Here is a 12,748-nt window from a genome sequence, read left to right on the forward strand (position 1 = left end):
CCCCTACTACATAAATAAGTGTAGAACAGTCCTGTTCTAGGCGGGAGGAACTATAGTTTCTGTAAGAGAGGTGGACCTGTTTTTGTTTTTCAGGAAACATTTCTACAGAGTGAAATTAAAGATGGAGGTTACCTAAGGAGGTAAACAATTAAAGCAATCTATAGAAAGTGCTGAAATGTCATTGGGGCACTGACATATTATAGGGGGTATAAAGAAATGGAGGAAATTGTACTTTCTAGAATTGTACTTTGATAAGCTACTTGAGATAGGGACTGAAGCTCTCCCCTACTCCTCAGTACACCTGCGCCCATGTGACCACGAATGATCACTAAACTCCCTTCCATAGAAGTTGCGCCAGCTAGCTGAGGGCTTTTGTTTTGTTGAATGGGCTCTGCACATTTCATTTGGGTCTGTGTGGAGTAGCTCTTGATGTCAGGAAGGCTGACTGCCACCTGAGAGCCTTCCTTTCTGCAGACAGCCTCTCTTGAAAATAAATGTTGAGCAAATATTTAAATAATTCCAGTTGGAGGGAGAGCCAGATTGTTAGCTGGCCTCGGGCGCGTACATGTCATGGTCCAACACTTGTGGTCTGCAGGCCTCCATGCAACTGACACAACATGCATTTCACAGGAGGAACAGGCAGCTGGCTGGCTGCTGTGTGGGAAAGTCACCAGTATTGGTGGAGAAGTTCTTTTAGAAGCTCATCTATGGCCCTGCCTTCAATGACAGTACCTTTTAGGACTGAGAAAATTATTGTATTCCAAGACCTTGACTCTTTTCTCAAATTTCTAGCCTTCAGATACATTAAGGAGTGGGCTTGAAAAAGGAGGCATCCATGCCATTCTTTCTCTGCTAAGAGCTAAGAGACATCTAGAATCCATTACTCTAGATCCTGGAGTAGTTTTGTCTTTATATCCTGTGTTCTGATGTGACTTTTTTGCAAGCTCCTCCTTGCCCTTATCTGAAAGGATAAAGCAGACTTTTAGAGTTAACTGAAGGATAAAAGTTCCCTCTTGACAAACCAGTTATTGATTATTTTTTAAAATTATGATCAGACTAGTTGTTGAAAACTGTTTATATACCTAGATTTATATTTATTATTAAGAGTGTTAACTTTCATGATTTTATTGTTTCCACAAAAATAAATGATTGTTCTCAAAAATGTGATGGGTACTTATCTGTTGACAGTGACTATTAAGTTTGGACTTAAAAAAAAAAAAAGGAAGTACCTTCTAAAGACCGTCTTTAAATGTAAGCTGATTCAGACTTAAGTCACTTTAGAGTAGCTGTCAGAGCAATTGTGGCATCCTGACAACAGTGGTATGTCTCTTCAGGGTTTGGAAAGGAGCTCTTTGAGTCTGATCTTGACCGAATTATGGAACATGTGGAAGCTGCCATGGAAATGGTTCCAGTCTTGAAAAAGGCTGATATCATCAATATTGTCAATGGTCCTATCACCTATTCTCCTGACATCCTGCCTATGGTGGGGCCCCATCAGGGAGTCAGAAACTACTGGGTGGCTATAGGCTTTGGGTGAGTATCTCTTTTTATTTTATTTTATTTTATTTTATTTTATTTTGTTTTGTTTTGTTTTGTTTTGTTTATTTTCAAGAGCGAGAGCACGAATGGGGAAGAGGGGTAGAGAGAGAGAGAAAGAGAATCCCTAGTGAGGCTCGATTCCATGATCCTGGGATCATGACCTGAGCCAAAATCAAGAGTAGGATGCTCATCTGACTGAGCCACCCAGGCACCCTGAGTATCTCCATTTAATTCAACATTTATTATAGAGTCAGGTATCTTTTTTAATAGTCAAGTATCATAGATAAGTCTTGTCTCATAATCTTAGGCCAAAATGGAAAATGGGGGAAGGACAGAGAGTTTTCTTCCTTTAATGACCATTGAGATATGAGGAATAAAATATTTCAATCTTGGGCGCCCTGGGTGGCTCAGTCCGCTACGCGTCTGACTTCAGCTCAGGTATCTCAAAGTTGGTGGGTTCGATCCTCGCGTCGGGCTCTGTGCTGACAGCTCAGAGCCAGGAGCCTGCTTCAGATTCTGAGGCCTCCCTCTCTCTCTGCCCTAACCCCACTCACTCTCTGTCTCTCTCACTCTCTCTCAAGAATAATAAATAAACATTATACATTTTTTAAAAATCACTTTTAAAATCCTGACTGTATAATGGTTTAATCACTTGTATGGATTTTAAAGATGATCACATAGTAGGGCAGTGATTTCCTGGAAACTTCTCTTTGCATATTTCCTGCCATTTCCATTATTCCTGTCTCTTTTCATGCTGTTATGTTCATATTGGTCAATTTGCCCCAATTTTAGAAGGCTGTTTTCATAACACAATGTGACAAACACAATACAGAATATCAAATGAATATGTATCTGATGCTTTTTTAACCGTAATTCATGTTTATCCAACATAATTTGCTTCTTTATGATTCCTCAGGAGCTTACTATTTACGATTCCATTACCCATTTGATGCTTCATCCCTAGTATTTGTCCCATTAATTTGTTGAATATTAATGTCAAGCCTACTTTACTATCATATCACAGCTTCTAATATTCTATTTTTCTTCCCCATTTTATTTCATTTTATTTGGCCATGTATTCAACTAATATCTCATGTTTGCCAGCTCTGTAGCAGGTCTCTTTGCTAGCCACTGGGCAACAGCTGAGAACAAGGCAGCGAGGTCCAGCCAGAAGCACGGGGATGCTTGGGGCGCTATCCCGCCAGCACAGTAGAGAAGCTGTGGTCTGAACTGCAGGAGCAGCAGCACGGACTGAGAGATAGGAGCTAAAATTATTTAGACTTGATGATTGATTGCATTAGGTCTTGAGGAAGAGAAAAAAAATGGCAAACTATGGCAAACTTTCTAACCTGACCCCTGGTTGGATGCTGGGGCCATGGGGAGAGAGAACCAAGAAAAGAATGAGTTTCATTTATAAAAAGGTTGGGTTTGAAGTGTTAAGTTGATATCAGTGGGACATCTAGAAGGAGAAAACCAGATGGAGACCTAGGACCTGGAAGGTATAATGTAACTGAGGGTTTGAGTAATTACCAGCAGCATCTGCATGCAGGCGTGTGTGTGTGTGTGTGTGTGTGTGTGTGTGCGCGCGCGCATAGGAGTGTTTCTCATGTACGTTACCTGAATATCTTTGGAGGAATGCATATTCATCTCCTTTGCCCATTAAAAAAAGATTTGGTTATTTGTCTTCCTACTGTTGAGTTGTAGGAGTTCTTTATATATTCTAGATATAAGACCTTTATCAGATACATGATGTGCCTTTTTTTCTTCCATTCTGTGGGCTGTCTTTTCACTTTCTTAATGGTGTCCGTTGAAGCCGGAAGGTTTTTAATTTTGATGAAGTCCACAATGTGTATCATTTCTTTTTTTAGCATGTAGTTCTGGTGCCATATATAAGAAACCATTTTCTAGTCCAAGTTCATAAAGATTCATACCTATGTTTTCTTCTAAGAGTTTTATAGTTTTAATTCTTTCACTTAAATCTTTGATCAATTTTGAGTTAATGTTTGTACATGATGTGAGGTAGGGGGTCCAACTTCATTCTTTTATGCATGGCCAGTTGTCCCAGCACTGTTTGTTGAAAAGACTGTTCTTTCCTCACTGAATTATGTTGGCTTCTGTGATATCTTTTTTCTGACACCACTTCTGACACCCGCATTGAATTTTTCTTTCTTTCTTTTTTTAAAAAATGTTTTTAGTTATTTCTGAGAGAGAGAGACAGCATGAGCAGGGGAGGGTCATAGAGAGAGGGAGACACAGAATCTGAAACATGCTCCAGGCTCTGAGCTGGCTGTCAGCTCAAAGCCCAATGCAGGGCTCGAACCCACTGACCATGAGATCATGACCTGAGCCAAAGCCAGACGCCCAACTGACTGAGCCACCCAGGTGCCCTACTCTCTCAATTTTTCAATTTTCTATTTCTCTGACACCAACTGGGTGTCCAACAATTCAATTCAATTCTGATCTTAACTTCCAGAATTACTGGTTAAGGACTGAGTCCTACAAAATTGCTTCCACTTCAGATACCAGTTGCAAATTCTAGGGATCACCTGTACTTCTGACTGGCTGTAAATCTGGGAGTTCCTACAACGTCCTTTTCAGGCTTGACAATTCACTAGGATGAGTCACAGAAATCAGGAAAATACTTTCTTTTACCCATTTATTATGAAGGATACAACTGAGGAACAGCCAAATAAAAGAGATGCACAGGTTGAGGTGTGAAGGGGAGGAGTGTGGCACACTGCTTTCATGCCTTCTCTGACACACCACCTTCCTAGCACATCAGTGGGTCTACGAACCTGCAAGCTCTTTGAACTCTGTCATTTAGGGGTTTTTATGGAGGTTTAATTACACATGCATAATTGATTAAATCATCGACCATTGATGATTGAATTTCTTGTGACTAGCTGCTATTTAACACCCCCTGGTATCCCTCACTCCACCTTGAGTCATCTCATTAGCATACAAAGACTATAAATTCCAGAGGTTTTAGGAGCTCTGTGCCAGGAACTGGGGACAAAGACCAAAGATTTATTTTTTATAATACCACAACATCCTTGTCAAAAGTCAATTCACCTTATATGTATGAGTTTATTTCTTGACTCCTAATTCTATTCCTATGATCTATAGGTCTATCTTCAGGCTAGTACCACATTTTTCAGTGTTTATTTATTTATTTTGAGAGAGAGAGCACGTGCGTACATGTGAGCAGAGGAAGGGCAGAGAGAGAGAGAGTGGGAGAGAGAAAAACCCAAGCAGGCTCTGCATCAACACAGAGCCCCATGCAGGGCTCAGTCTCACGAACCATAAGATCACCACCTGAGCCAAAATCAAGAGTCAGATGCTTAACCTACTGAGCCACGCTGGTGCCCCCACACTGTTTAGATTACTATCGTTTTGTAGTAAGTTATGAACTTGGTAAGTGCAAATCTTTGGGGTTTTTTCAGGTTTGTTTTGGCTACCTTGGGTCCCTTAAATTTTCATGCAATTTTTAGGACCAGTTTGTCAATTTCTGCAAAGAAGCCACCTAGGATTTTGATAGGTATTGCATTAAATCTGTAGATCAATTTGGAGAGTATTGTCATAACAATATTAAGTCCAATTCATGGACATAGGGTGCGTTTCCATTTATTTTGGTCTTTCAAAATTTCTTTCAACAAGGGTTTGTAGTTTTCAGAGTACAAGTTTTCCACTACTTTTGCTAAATGAATTCCTAAGTCTTTATTATTTTTGATTCTGCAATTGACTGAATCATAGAATTATTGATTTAGTCAACAAATATATGTGGATCATTGACCATGAGCCATGCTCTAAACAAGCAGATAGTATCCCTGATCTTATTATAATTATACTTTAATGGAGCATCTGTTACTACTTGCCAAGGAAATTAGGAAGTTGATTTCTTCAGAACACCAGTTACTTATTACCTAGAAACTGTATGTACTTGCATGGGGCTGATGTTGCATTCCTGCTCTGATTGTTCTGGGCAATTTTCCCAGGTTTTAGATGTTGGGAGATGGAGAGGGAAGACGACAGGTCGGGGGCAGGCATAGTGCCTCAGACTCTGACAGATTTGGTCTGAACAAACAAAGGACTTGTTGCTATCTAAAATTTGAGATTGCTAAGATGTTTCTTACATAAAACGGAATGCTCACATTGGCTGCCCCTCCTGGCTTACATCAGTGATCCGTTCCCTGGTTCTGGAGGCCAGTGGTTTCCATATCTGGCTGAGCAGCAGAGTCACATGCCCGTGTTAAAGAACCTCAACCTTGTGATCAGTCACTTGCGTATGTTCCATCCTCCTTTACATCGTATCTGTGTAATTCCTGTTTGTCAGGAGAACCTGTGAGGTTGTGTTGAATTAGAAACCTATACGCAAATGCATTCCTGGACACTATAGATTCTGATTCAGTGGTCTGGGGAGGGACCCAGGGATTTGCATTTCGATGTTGACTGTTATTACAGTACAACCAGTACAGAGACTTCGGGGAACTTGCAAACTATCTACATATATGCCAGTGCTCATTTACCTTACTCACAGATCACCTTCAGTCGAAACTCCTTTACTTTTGTTTTGTCACAATTCTAACAAGGTTTTTTGCTTCTAGGTGACACTATGCCCCCTAAAATGTTTAATGGGTTGCTTTGAATTGAATCTAGTTTTCTTGGCTTAGAGCAGATTATAAACAGCAAATCTGAGGAGGGGAGAGTGCTGTGAGAGGTAAAATCAGACAGTTTAATGGAGTTATCCTGAAAAGCAGACACAAACACTCAAAAAGCATAGTAGCTGGACCATTTAGAAACAGGTTCTACAGATTAATGTTAGTGACAGAAGAACCTAACTCTCCTTTCTCCATCAAGTTCCCTTCCACTTCCACTCCACGCAAATTACTTCCTATGAAAATCTTATCAATTGGGCTTAGGCCTACTCTGTTGTTGGTTATATAGGGGCCCAACAGCCACCAAGCATTGCTGGCCTATTATGTGCTTTACAATGTCATGTCAATGAATTCTCCACCAGAACCATGAAGAAAGTGTGCATGAAAGAAGACCAAAGCACTGGTTACTGACTCTGCCGGTCACATAGCTAGTACCGGCAGAAGTAAAATCATACCCACATCTCTTTTACTTCATGCTTACTTTTAGCCCCTCAGCCAGGGGCTCTCAATACATGTTTCATAACATGCAGTAGTGTGGCATTTTACCCACAGCTATTAAGGGTTAGAGAGCTGAGGTTTATAAAGGATTTACTTTTTGAAAACAAATTAGCCTTGACTCAGGATTATCCCCAATTAACAGCAGTCAGCCTCATTTGTTAGCTCATATACACCTGTTGAAAGGGAAAGATCATGATGGCATAGCAGTGAGGCCACAGGAAACCAAACACAGCCCTGGCTATACACGAGTCTGTCAAGGATGTGAATGCTGTCTGTAATGAGCATCTTGGCTGAAAATTGAGAACTGTTGAAGAAGTAAAGTTCAGTAAGAAAGAGTGTGTGCTGGAGTCAGTTGACGGAGTCTGTATCCTGAATCTGCTCTTTATTTATTGCAGTGTGACCTTATTTAATCTGCATGTGGGGGGCTGGCTTTCCCAGTAAAAGAAAATTGCTGAAGAATAAATAACCTGGCACATGTTAGGTGGAAACAATGCCTGGTAAATAGCAAGCACTCAATAAAAGTCAATAAAACTTCACACAATTTCAAGTCTTATAAACGGTATCTGTTGGTCTCAAAAATGACAGCTTTTGTGTATCATACATTGGGCCTGGTTAAGTGAATTTTAAGCATACATTTAATAATGTTTCTTGCCTTCTTGAAACTTAGTGAGATTGTTGACTTGGATGACCCATGTCTTTTTTTTTTTTAAACTATTCAAAGAAGTACAAATTGTTGCCTTGTTATTCTACTTGAGAAGTATCTTCATAACAAAATTAGTCATTCGCTTTTCTAAAATGGCAAAACTGGTATCTTGTGGGAAAATAGTTAACATTTATAGTCTTTGGTCAGGTGTCCCCAAGCTCTTAGAACCTGTGATTCTGGTTGATGACTTGTGGTCATTCCAGATACTGGAATTTCTTGCATTTTGAGGTCTGCTCATGTAGCTCCCCCATGACTTTCTGCTCATCTAATTCCTCAGAAGCTTCTCTTGACTTAAACCACAGATAAATGTATAGGAGAGTCCTTCATTAGATAAGAGGGAGTGGGTAGTACTGCACATGACCAATATTAAACTATGATTCCTTCCTCTGATATCAAACGATTTGCCACAGCCACATTCTTGGTTTTAAAGCATCGTCATCTACAAATAGACAACAAGCCTACCGTCACCACTGAGTGTTCCATTAGTTTCAAAATACAGGGGACAGTGTTCCTTTTCTGTCCTCCCCACAAGTCCCTGGGTGAGCGCCTCTTCCCCTGAATGCTTCTAAAATAAAGGTTCAAGGTCCTTGCCCAGAGGCCATTGCCTAAGGGGACCTGAACTAAGTTGAGTCTGAGAAGACATGGGTGTGCCAGTCGGCAGTGTATGGTTTCTCCTGCAAGATTCCCATCAGTCAGGATAATTCTAGATTAGAAGAGCTGCTAAGATAACAACCACATCTTCTTTTCTCCCTTTCCTCCATTTTCCTAAAGTGAGCATCTTTCCTAGCTAAGAGTCGTAGACTATTTTGCAGGTATGCATCTCTGGAAAGTGTGGAAACAAACTAGCTCTCCAGTCAGGCACATTTAATTTGGATGCCCAAACATGTATTTTTCCTGAGGAAAAAAGCTATAGTGTAAGCATTATGTTGACTGTACACTCTAAAGATCACAGAACACTCCAACTTGCAGGCCCTGTAAAAGAGGTGGACATGAGTTTCATTATTTGAAAATAACATCTGTTAATAAGAGGGTATTTATTTCTGTATTTGAAAGATATGGCATAATCCACGCCGGTGGGGTGGGGAAATATCTCAGTGACTGGATCCTGCATGGAGAGCCTCCTTTTGATCTGATAGAATTGGATCCCAATCGCTATGGCAAATGGACAACAAGTCAGTACACAGAGGCCAAAGCAAGAGAGTCATATGGATTCAACAATATTGGTAAGGTGCAAATTTATTTAGGTAAATGTAATTTAATTTAATTTACAATGTAAAGTGTGTACGGAAATGACCTGCAGTGCCTCTAATTTTAGGTTTGTTATCTGCTCTTTGTGGTGGGAGAATTTAGGGATTCTAATAAGCCTTAGGCTTCTAAGACACAACAAGGAATCTATACGAGTTTGTATATTTAATGTGTGGAGTGCATCAGTGATTTTAAGTTTTTAAATTTTTTAAAATGTTTATTTATTTTTGAGAGAGAGAGAGAGAGCGTGAGCAGGGGAGGGGCAGAGAGAGAGGGAGACCCAGAATCTGAAGCAGGTTCCAGGCTCTGAGCTAGCCATCAGCACAGAGCGTGAAACATGGCTTGAACTCACAGTCTGCAAAATCATGACCTGAGCTGAAGTTGGATGCTTAACAAACTGAGCCACCTAGGCACCCCAAGTGATTTTAAGCTTTAAATTTACTTTTACTTTGTACTTGGATAGTTATATAAATGATGGTCTGGCTTTTTTTTTTTAACATAATTTTAAAAAATTGCAATATAGTTGATGATATATGTACATGTACATATGATATTATGTTAGTTTCAGGTGTACAACATAGTGATTTGACTTTTTTAAGGTTTATTTATTTATTTTGAGAGAGAGAGAGAGAGATAATGTGCGTTCGCATGTGCGAGCAAGGAGAGAGAGAATCCCAAGCAGGCTCTGTGCTGCCAGAGCAGAGCCTCACAAGGGCAACTGGATCCCATGAACTGTGAGATTATGACTGGAGCCAAGGTCAAGAGTCTGACGCTTAACTGACTGAGTCACTCAGGTGCTCTGTGATTTGACATTTGTAAACATTCTGAAATGGTCACCCTAAGAAGGCTAGTTACCATGTTTTATATAAATTTCATACATATATATGCTTCTGGATGTTAAGAACTGTGTTTTCTACTTTCTGGATCCCTTCGAAGTTTTTTTATAGTTTTGGTTATATGGTATTTAAATACTACTTTTCCTTTTACAGTTGGTTATCCTAAAGAAGAACGATTTGCTGGGAGACCAACTCAGCGAGTCAGTGGGCTTTATAAAGTCCTGCAGTCTAAGTGTTCCATGGGGTTCCACGCAGGCTGGGAGCAGCCACACTGGTTTTACAAACCAGGCCAGGATACTCAGTACAGGTAAGTGAATGACATGACCTGCCTGTGGCTCTGAATGTAGAATGCGATTTTGGAAGTGGAATGGAGGGACATTGGAGAAGTGCTGCCCCTCCGCCTCCAAAGAACTCACTCCACCAGTTCCAAAGAGCATTGAGCCTTTTCCTACAAAAATGTTTTTTTGGCAGTGGAGGCATTAGTCTATCCCACATGACACTGGCTCACATGTAGAACCCATGTGGCCTCCAGAGTCATACAGCCAGCTCAAGTGAAGCCTCCACCTAGCATTTTCCAGGAGCTCGGAGGAACCTTCCCCATCCCCTCTTGATGCCCACATGGCTTCAGGTGGCTCCTAGAGATGTGTCCTGGTTTAGGATGCCTGGCCGAATCGCATCTTATGGAAATAGTAAAAGAATATGGATTTTCTATTTATCAAAGATAGCTCCGCAACTGCTTTTTAGTGTGTGTGTGCTGAGTCATGCAAATTATACGCACCATTGAAAAATTAAGGGGAAGGATCATTTACTTAGCATTTTAGGTGAAGCTAAAGTAGAAAGCATGTCACTGAAACAATCCTCTGAATTCCTCTGTACTGTTGCCATTGTTACACTTGGATTTTGTGTCATTGTTGTCATTTGGGATTAATAGTGCTTATGTATTTTTTCTCATGAAAATCCATAAACCAAGAGAAAACAAATAGCAAATCTAGAAATTGTTACCTCTTTTTTTATTTTTACTTGTTATTTTGCTTACTAAACAGGTTGCAATGTCTACTTTAAGACCAGATCTAAATGGTACAAAGTATAGTAGAGACCCAGTTGTTGATTAATGAATTTGGGCTCAGTAGACAGTCAGTCTACATTATCTGGGGGCAAAATACTGGTTGGTTTTTCCTAAATGACTCAGATAAATGCTAAATCTATTCTTCACCTTTGCTCTTTGGACCTGACCTGTTTCTTCCATTATTTTAATAATTAAACAACCAAAAAACTCACTTAGCAGAGAGTATTCTGCTCTGCATTTAAAATACCACATTAGAAGTGTACGTCGTCAAGTAGAAAGGACCCTGAATGAGTCAGTAGACTTTTGTTCCAGGCCAAACTCTGGCATTTACTAAGACAAAAGCTCTGGAAGTCACCTTGTGCCTTTTCTTTAAAAAATGAAAATGTTGGACCAGGTTCTTGCTTATAACAACATGAGCATCACTTGGGAGACTGTTAGGATGCAGAATATAGGTCTCCACCCCAGACCTGCCACATTAGAATCTGCATTTGAACAAGTGTAAGTGATTTATAGTTGCATCAGTGTTTGAGAAGCATTGGACAAGATAGTTCTACCCCATTATATTCTGATTTAATTAGGTCCAAAACCTTGGTATTTGTTAAACGCTCCCCAGGTGATTCTAATATTCAACCAAGATTGAAAACCTCAGGGCTGGTAGACTTCTATGCTTCCCTCCAGATCTGAGAGCCCACATGTCCTATCTTAATTTCCAGTTAATTAATACTTTATTCACTACAAAATGGTTCAAAAGAATAGAAGAATAACTTTAAAAAACCAGCTTCCACCATATATGTATGATTCACAGAACAGAATTTTAAGTTGTACTTCTTTTCCCAAATAGGATTTTCTAGATCAATAGGGTTTATTAAAATACTCTGTAATTTTCTGAAAATGAATGACAGTTGTTTTATGACAAACATTGTCTTTTAGGCCAAGTTTTCGCCGTACAAACTGGTTTGAGCCTGTGGGATCTGAGTATAAACAAGTTATGCAAAGCGTAGGGGTTATTGACCTGTCACCATTTGGCAAATTTAGCATCAAAGGCCAAGACTCTGTTAGATTGTTGGACCATCTCTTTGCAAATGTCATTCCAAAGGTAAATAACCTTATATGGGTACAAGGTTCAGGATTCTGGTCTGCTGAATTCTCCATCCTCTCATTTTAAATTTCTTAAAATGTTTCCATTATTTATTTTTGAGAGGGGACACAGAGAAGGGGAACAGAGTTTCTGAAGCGGGCTCTGCACTGATAGCAGAGAGTCCAATGCAGGGCTTGAACTCACAAACTGTGAGATCATGACCTGAGCAGAAGTCAGATACTTAACTGACTGAGCCACCCAGGAACCCCTCATTTTGAAATTTTATCTATTTATTTTAAAGTTGATTTTATTTTGAGAGTTTGTGTGTATGAGTGGGGAGTGAGCAGAGAGAGGGAGAGAGAATCCCAAGCAGGTTCCATGCTGTCAGCCCAGAGCCTGATGCAGAGCTCAAACTCATGAACCATGAGATCACAACCTGACCTGAAATCAAGACTTGGATGCTTATCTAACTGAGCCATGTAGGCACCCTATCTGTCCTCTCATTTAAAGACAAAAAACCAGTATGTTGTTTTTGTCCACCTAGTGGTTTCTGTATGAATGCTATAGCTCTTCAACAGACCCTGAATATTTTAGCTAATTTTCTAGTTCCAATTTTTATTGAAGGAATTGTCATTCAAAGACTTTATGACTTTGCTAAATTGTGTCAATAGAGAACTGCAAAATTGACTGAAGTGTAATTTTTATGACCAATAATTATAATTACCCAAAATTAATCTTGGGTTTAGGTTTAAAGAGTTCACACAATTGATATAAATGGTAAGATTCAGATGTCTTTCATGGACACTTGTTTATTTCCAAGTTGTGTTAAAAGGGTACCTAAGATTTTAATTTTATATTGAGGTAATTTTAAATTCTTTTGTGTAGGTGGGTTTTACAAATATAAGTCACATGTTGACACCAAAAGGTCGAGTGTATGCTGAATTGACTGTTTCTCATCAAACTCCTGGGGAATTTCTACTAATAACTGGTTCTGGATCGGAACTTCATGATCTTAGGTAAGTGTACAGCTAATAAGAAAATTTTATCTGGGTTATATATTGACTCAATCTTGCCCCGAACTTTTCTTTTGCCAATAGTTGAAAGTACAACTTTAATTCTCAAACCTTA

General features: G+C 39.6%; 1 protein-coding gene across 5 annotated transcripts in view; it reads left to right on the plus strand.

Moving 5' to 3' along the window:
• DMGDH (dimethylglycine dehydrogenase) overlaps positions 1 to 12,748 on the plus strand; it is a 67,664-nt gene that overhangs the window by 29,284 nt on the left and 25,632 nt on the right. For all 5 annotated transcript variants that reach the window (XM_039247449.1, XM_039247450.1, XM_039247451.1 and 2 more), the window contains 5 exons: positions 1,335 to 1,533; positions 8,449 to 8,618; positions 9,630 to 9,783; positions 11,473 to 11,638; positions 12,506 to 12,636. In XM_039247449.1, the coding sequence (XP_039103380.1) occupies positions 1,335 to 1,533; positions 8,449 to 8,618; positions 9,630 to 9,783; positions 11,473 to 11,638; positions 12,506 to 12,636 (820 nt within the window). The remainder of the gene's footprint in view (positions 1 to 1,334; positions 1,534 to 8,448; positions 8,619 to 9,629; positions 9,784 to 11,472; positions 11,639 to 12,505; positions 12,637 to 12,748) is intronic.

This window comes from Hyaena hyaena, unplaced genomic scaffold (assembly GCF_003009895.1).
Source record: "Hyaena hyaena isolate Hyena2069 unplaced genomic scaffold, ASM300989v1 scaffold_299, whole genome shotgun sequence".
In the NCBI taxonomy this organism is placed as follows: Eukaryota; Metazoa; Chordata; class Mammalia; order Carnivora; family Hyaenidae; genus Hyaena; species Hyaena hyaena.